At 44.5% G+C, this 7,978-nt stretch overlaps 1 gene segment (V, D, J or C); it reads right to left on the bottom strand.

The window, feature by feature from the left end:
- Positions 1–4,987: 4,987 nt before the first annotated feature.
- Positions 4,988–5,528, bottom strand: LOC111827185. The segment is given in 2 exon segments: positions 4,988–5,337; positions 5,450–5,528. Coding segments are annotated over 2 exon segments (429 nt in total).
- Positions 5,529–7,978: the final 2,450 nt, after the last annotated feature.

The following is a 7,978-nucleotide window of genomic DNA, read 5'->3' as shown; positions in this document are numbered from 1 at the left end:
ATTGACCTTTAAGATACTAGTGTGTAACATACAAGGGGGTCAGGATGGATGTCATTTATAGTTGACTTTCCACTCTGGAGGCATCAGTCTCAAGCTGATGAGGTGAAAACCTAGAGCTGGGGGAGCACCTTCCCATCTAATAGGGTAGCTGCAGAGGACAGACTGACAGACAGCAACAGTGGGGAGTATGTGTCCCAGGCCCTGCGTCTGGTCAACACCTGTCAAAAACTGCCCCAGAGGTGGTCCTCAGCGTACACAGACGTTCAATCTGCTGAAAAGGCTACTGGGGGCTACTCAGTGCAAGGGTTTATGAGTCCAGGGTGCAGGGCCTCTTCCTGCCTTTTTGTACTGAGAGGAGGCGGCCCTGCAGCGCTGTGGCCAACTTCACTGCTGGCACAGAAGTACACAGATGTCTGTGAGGGGGTCGCCGATTTCAGTGTGAGGACAAAGTTCTCTTTATTTTGTCTAAGGACACTGTACCCATCGGCACCATCTCCTTTGGCGGTGATCCCAGCACTGACTGAGTAATAGATCAGCGTCAGCTCATGTCCCATGTCTTGGCGATACCAGTACATAAAGCCATGGTGATTAGTCTGATGACAACTCAGTGACACATTCTTTTCTGTACCCACAACCGTGTATCTTGGGCTCTGGGTGATTTCGGCATCCAGGTTTCCTGTAAGGAAGCCACAGACCTGATGCTGTCATCCTAAGATGAAGGCTTGGGCTGAGGTCTTGGGAATCCAGGGCAGGAAGCCCCCCTGTACTCACCTGCCCACAGGAGACAAAGAGCCACCCAGAAGAAAAGCCTGGTGACCATTTCAGGTCCAGGGCAGAATCTCATGTCTTCCTGTTCTGTTTTGAGAAAAATAGACTCAATGATGTCACTGTCCTTGACAAATGCTTGAGCTTTAGAGCTAACCTGCCACACCCCTTCCCCACTGGAACAAATCAGTGGTCCTCTCAGTTACCAGGAGCCAACTGATGTCCAGGAAGATTTTAAAGCCCCAAGGTCAGGGTCATTGGAATCTGAAGACTTGTTTTATGCTGTCTCACAATTCACTGACTGAGGGGAGCCTTGCCATCCGTGCTCAGATCTCTACATGCTCATGGGAAAGAGTTCTCCCTTGGTTTCATCTGAAGCCACAGAAGACTGTTTCAGCTACGACCCTGTGACTGTGCTTTTTGTGAAAAAGAGGAGACTGGTTAGCAATGTGGATGAGGGTACACACTTCTAACGTCTCCAGGAAGGTCTTGCACCCATCAAATGGGAGAATATTGATTGAATCATAAATGTGCTACAGTGCCAAGCTTGCAGCTAGTCGATATCAATCAGTACATGCTGCGATTTCTTATACAGATTATACCTCAGTCTGAGGTGACCCCATTTCTGTGACGACATAGCTCAATGTCATCTCAATGGGCAACTATAATGACATAACAGTGACAAAGGACATGAAGTAAAAAATCAGAGGTGAGGAGGAGGTAAATGGTCATCACATGGAAAGGCTTGGAGCTTGATGCCTGGTAAACCCAGGAAGGGCTGTTACATCTTATCCAGGACTTAACTGTTCCCAGGGCACCAAAGAACACACAGCAAAGGAGCCTAAATTCTAGTCTGGGTCAATATGAAAAAGAGGAGTTTCTCAGCTAGAACTCACATTGTTTGGGTTAGAGTGCATGGAATCCCAGAGACCTGTGGACTGTTCTCACAAGAAGGTATCATCTACCCATATTCTTAGTACATTCTCACAAATACCCTAATTTCTTTAGGGAGACAAACATTTACCAGGAATAGTTCCTTGCAATTCTCTTCTAATTAATTAATGAGAGTCACAAATTTGATGTTGAATAAAAATGTACCTCAGTAGAAAACTTTTTATTTCTCCTTGTGTTCTTGCACGTTTTCCCCAAGATCCTGAATAAGGCCTGTACATGGTAAATAGTGAAGGCTGGATGGGCCATGCAGGCAATGAAGAAAAATTGCAGGCCTTCTCATTTGCATGGAAACTGTTCAAGACTTCTAAATATTTTTCTATTTTCTTTTTAGAAAAGCACCATAGAATTTTATAAGCATACATCCCCACAAAGTCCAAACTACTCTGTACGTGTATTCAATTAGTGTTTGTTGAATGTAAGGAATGAATGGTTATCGGAGTCCAGGCAGACTCCACTTCTGTAAATATAACCCAGTCTAGCCAGTTACAAATAGGTTCAGAGCTTGAAGGAAGCAGAGACACATGTGAGGCTGCTGGAAATTCAAAATAAGACAAAGCAAACTGGGAAATTTTCATTTATACTTGCTATTATAAGACTTTTTGAATGATTAGATGGCAGAATGAATGAAACAAAAATGACAGTCTCTTGTAAAGGGATGGGTCCTTTGATGGTCACTTCCTTCCATCACTGTCACCATATAGGCTGCCCCTGGAGGGACAGTCTGAGATGAGAATTTAGGTGCAAGTTGTTTATTTAGAAAATGATCTCAGGAAGCAGGAGTAAGAGAGCAGGGAATAAAAGTCATGGAAGGAGAAAATCAGAATAAGGTGCAATATTGTGGTTGTGCAGGGACATCAGGAGATGGATTTTGTTGGAACCTGCAGAGAAGCACACAGACCACCTCCTGAACTGTCCTCCTGGATACAGAGGCTGATCTGTCATCCCTGGCTCCTTTCCTTCCAGGAACATTAGCACTTCTGCAGCTCTGACTGCCCTGGGGTGCAGGCCATGTGGGCTTCCATTTATAGAGAGGAGGCCAGAGTAGAAAGCAGAGGGGCTCCCAGCCTGCAAGTGAGGGGGTAAATGCTGTCAGAACCAGGTAAATGCACATAAACTTGCATGTAATTGTTCACTGCAGCTGAGGCTGATACCAGAGGTGGGATGGGATGGATGGACGGCACTAGAAGCTCCACTATAATGGTTTCTCTTCACACAAAACTGTCTCTTCCATCAGATCTTCTGTGTGATCACCAATCACTCTGAAGCCACAACTTTCTGGAAGCACCACACCTTCTTGTACATCAGACTTAGCATCAAAAGGAAGTGCTGTCCTGTGTCCTATTTAATTTTCTCTTAAGAGGCACCTTGATTTCACCCAATAAATTATCAGATGACAGTATTTGCATTTCAGAGGAGTGTCTATCTGAACCATAGATGTGTCAGATAAAGTAACCCATGGCTGCCTTTGATCCCAGAACTGCACATAGTAAATAATTGTTCTAGACTAGAGATCGGTCACAGTATTTATAGAGAACAAAGAGGACTTGAGCCTATATTTTCATTAAGCAATTTGTTGTATTTGCTTGTGCATTATTTGCCCCAGTTTACAAATGTAAAAACTCAGACAAATAGTTTGTGAGTCACCATCCCAAGGCAGGTCAGAATATGAACAGACAGGTCCAGGAAGCTGGATCTCTTTCCTTAACAGTGAAAGCTGTTATGCAAATGATTTGTGTTAGAGCCTGCAGTTCTGAAAGGGACCTTTGGGTCAAGGTTCCCATTTTGAAGATGCCTCTCTCTGCCAAATGCAGAAGGGTGGGGTGATTTAAAGGATAGGTAGAATTCAGTATCATCCATGTCTGTGTCCCAGTTCCGATATTTGTTAGCTGCACCACCTTAAGCCAGGTATCCAAACTCTCTAACAATCAGTGTTTTCACTTATAATGTGGGTAATATATGCTATAAATTATAAATTAATTTATAAATTAATATAAATTATCTCACAGAAAATGTGAAATAAATAAGGTGGTTGAATTAAATGAACAAAATGTGTGGAATTAAAGTCATCTGCATTCACCAATAAACTTGTACCCCAGTCTGTAAATGTCTACACCATTCATTTAATAGCTGTGATGCTCAGATGTTTTCTTCAGTTCCTGACTTGGGCAGAAGCAGGGATTTAAGATGTTCTGATGGAAAATACAGGCAAGCTGAGACCCTCCCACCTCTAAACCTTCCAGTGGTTTAGAAACACTGATTCCCTGCAGTATCTCCCAGAATCCTGCCTGCAATTCCTAGAGGGCTTCTGTTTTCTTGGTGAACCTTCTGCTAGTCTGGAAATCACCCTAGTCACTTAGCTCATCTATTAGGGGAACATCATGGCCTCCCTCCATGTGAACTAGGACAGGACAAATGCACATTCTCTGTCATGAAGTTTTGTGTCCTGAAGTTGGACGGCAATCAACTGTGTATCCTCACATGATGGGTGACTTCCCCCATCCCAGCTCAGATGCTCTTGAAATGGGAGAGCCAGGGCTCTGTTATATCCTACTAGAGGCCTGGTGCACGAAATTCATGCGTGGATAGGGTCCCTAGGCCTGGCAGGGGATCAGGGCCGATCTTTGGGTTGACTGGAGGGGCCCTGCTTTGGCTTGCCTAGTGCCACCCATTTGCCAGCCCTGCCCTCTGCTGCCGGTGCCAGTCACCTCCCTCTGCAGGTCAACCAGTGTGGTAATCGGGGTTGGAGGGGGTGGGCGCTGGCACCCACCTTGGCTAGCCTGGGGCCTGTGGGCCTGCCCCCTGATGGTTAGTGCATGTCATAGCGACCAGTCATTTCACCATTTGTTCCCCTGTTCAGTAGATTTGCATATTAGGCTTTTATTATATAGGATGGGCCAAGCCCAGGAAGCATCATGGAATTCTAGAGGTAATGTTGCTTTTGGAGGCCTGGACATTTAGGGTTGACATATGTGAAATATTGGGAATGTCCAGGATCTGCAGCTTCCTGCCTATAAAAAGTTATATTAAAGGCTTCTTCTTCTGTAAAGTGGACACATATTAGTGACAATGCATTAGCACACACAACATGGACCCCACTCTATCACAGCAGGAGTTCCTGCCATGTGCTAGGAATTGCAAGGTGCTGGCAGAGTTGGGAGGATAGTCAGGAAAGCTCAGGCTGAGCTCAGCAGGGCAGGGAGGATGTTGCAAAAGAAGTTAGCCCTATACTGGCAACTTGCTAAGGTCCCCTCCCTCTCCTGTGACATCCTCAGCTGGGGCAGGGAGGTTTGAGTACAGAAAGCCTTTGACCCTGCAGGGCTGTGTCTAAGCTGCTGGCACAGAGATACACCGCTGAGTCTCCCAGCTGCAAGGTGCTCAGGGTCAGCTCAGAGCTGTAGTCACTGAACTGTTTTCCTGAGAACCGATCAGGAATGTTTCCTTTCTCTCTGTCCTCCTTTTCATAAAAACTAATGAGGAACTGGGGGCTGTGTCCCAGAGCCTGCTGGTACCAGTACACATAGCTGTGTCCAGAGATGGGGTGGCACTTCAGAACAGCCTTCCCCCCTTGGACTTTGATTATGTGTCTTGGGGACTGGGTGACTCCAGCAGCCACAGAACCTGCGGAGGAAGGAGACAGAAGCTGTAGGCCAGCACATGAAGGAAATGGATGCTCCACCAACAGTCAAGAACTTTGGGTTCAAGGGATGTCCCACCTGAATTCAGGACTCACCTGCCCCCAGAAGGCAGAGGGCCACGCAGCAGAGGAGCCGGGGGCCCCTGAAAGATTCAGGCACGGCAAGACTGGCCATCTCCCAGCTTTGGACTCTGGTGTTTGGGGTGAGAGAGCAGAGGTTTTGCCTCTCTCTCTGCTCTGAGTGGAGGGCTTGCCTGTGATGTCACTGTCCTGATGTTACTGTCCTTGTAGTCTCCACAGGCAACCTGCACTTCCTAGACAGGCTCAGTTGGTCTAGGCATTCCCCATTCTGTCCATCTTCCTATCAGTAGGTGCTCTGGCTGTGCTGAGCTGGGCCAGGCTGGTTTTGTGGCAGGTGACCATCCCCCAGCTTCTCTGTTTCCTAGGATCAGGTGCTTCTCGCTCTACACCTGGCTTGAATTATCCCAGCTGCCTGACTGAAAGAAGTCCCATCACACTCTCCACCAAGCATAGGCTTCAAGAGAGAGCTTAACTCCAGGCAAGGCCAGCCTCATGGCTCCCTAATGTGACAACACACCTGCATAGCAGTTAATGTGAGAAGATATGACCATCAAACCTCTGATTCATCAGACAATCTCCCTGATGTAGGGACCCAGCCATGATTCTCTCCCTTAACCCTCCCTCTGCCACTGGGCCCCATCAGCAGCTCACTCCATGGATCCACAGTGCCCTCAAGCGGCCACTTGTGCAGTAGTGGTGTTGACACTGCCCAGGCTGGCTGGGTTCTGAATTAGAGTCAGGACTGGACAAGATACTGCAAGCTCCTGCTGATGTGATGTTTACCTGTCTCAGCCCACCCTTTGCACGTGGCACTGAGGGAGGCATGGTGCATTTTTCTAAGAAGGAAACACAAATTCTAAATTTCATCAATGAGTGTTCTGGGAAAGAGGACACCATGCATGCAGCTGCCCTGGGAAGGGGAGGAGGGACCTTGGGCAAAGTACTCTGTTTAACCAAAGTTAATTCCTGGGGAGGGCTGACCTTGGCCTTCTATCAATCAAAAAATCTAAGCAGCTGGAAATAGACCATCTCTGAAAAGGGAGCTGCCTAATTATAGATTTTTTTTACCAGTCTTTTTAATTTTTTGCTTTTTTAAATAATTGAATTATTTACTTTTAAATTATTGATTTGTAGGAAATATTTATATTTTGAATACATTACCAGCAAAAAATATATTTATAGATATTTATTTTTTCTTAATGTATTTTGTTGAACAGGATTTTAAAACTTTTAATAAAGAAAAATATGCTTTTTAAAGATGAGAGTATTTTTTTGTCCTCTCAAAGACATTTTTGCCTACTCCAAGGTCATGAAAAGAATTTGGTCAGCTTTCTCTCAGAACTTTATTGAGAATGTTGACCCATCTTATATTCAATTTTGTTTATGGAACTATCAGCAAACTTTTTCTGGAAAGGATCAGATGGTAAAGATTTTGGTTTTCTGTCCCAGCTCCCCGCCTCTGCCCCTGCAGTGACAAAGAGCCAGAGACACTGCGCTCGTGAGTGAACGTGGCTGTGCACCAATAAACTTGGTGTATGGATACCGAAATCTGAATTCCATATTATTTTCCTAAGTCGCAAATATTATTTTTTCAATTTTTTCAACCATGTATGTAAACATCATTTGTTAGTTTTTGGGCCATACCAGAACAAGTAGAGGCCAGATTTTGCCCACTCCTGGTTTATGGAATGAGATAAGGATTGAGATTTATTGTTTTTTTATATGTAAACAGTTTTTCCAGCACCATTGTTGAAATGACTCTTTCCCCCCTTTTTGTGGTACTAGTGTTTGATCTAGAGATCACAACATGCATCTTTACCTCACCCACAAAAATGTCTATTAACCATGATTTTTCATAAATGCCCTGGATTAGAGGAGGATGTTTCCAATGATTTCTGATTTACTGAGTTTTTACTTGATACATGTTGAATTGTATTAAGTGTTTTTGAGCATCAATGGAGATGATCATATGATCTTTCCTTTTTTTTTTTAGTATTTGAGAGTTTAAACTACATGGCATATTTTTTTTATTAAATCTTCATTGTTCAGATTATTACATTTGTTCCTCTTTTTTTCCCCCCATAACTCCCCTCCTTCCAGCTCCCACCCCACCCTCCGCCCTCACTCCCCACCCACTGTCCTCATCCATAGGTGTACGATTTTTGTCCAGTCTCTTCCCGCATCTCCCACACCCCTTTTCCCCCCAAGAATAGTCAGTCCATTCCCTTTCTATGTCCCTGATTCTATTATAATCACCAGTTCATTCTGTACATCAGGTTATTTATTCACTTGATTCTTAGATTCACTTGTTGATACATGCATATTTGTTGTTCATAATTTGTATCTTTACCTTTTTCTTCTTCTTCCTCTTCTTAAAGAATACCTTTCAGCATTTCATATAATACTGGTTTGGTGGTGATGAACTCCTTTAGCTTTTCCTTATCTGTGAAGCTCTTTATCTGACCTTCAATTCTGAATGATAGCTTTGCTGGATAAAGTAATCTTGGTTGTAGGTTCTTGCTATTCATCACTTTGAATATTTCT

This window comes from Myotis lucifugus, unplaced genomic scaffold (genome assembly GCF_000147115.1).
Source record: "Myotis lucifugus unplaced genomic scaffold, Myoluc2.0 scaffold_141, whole genome shotgun sequence".
Taxonomy (NCBI): Eukaryota; Metazoa; Chordata; class Mammalia; order Chiroptera; family Vespertilionidae; genus Myotis; species Myotis lucifugus.
This window is presented reverse-complemented; position numbering and strand designations above follow the sequence as displayed.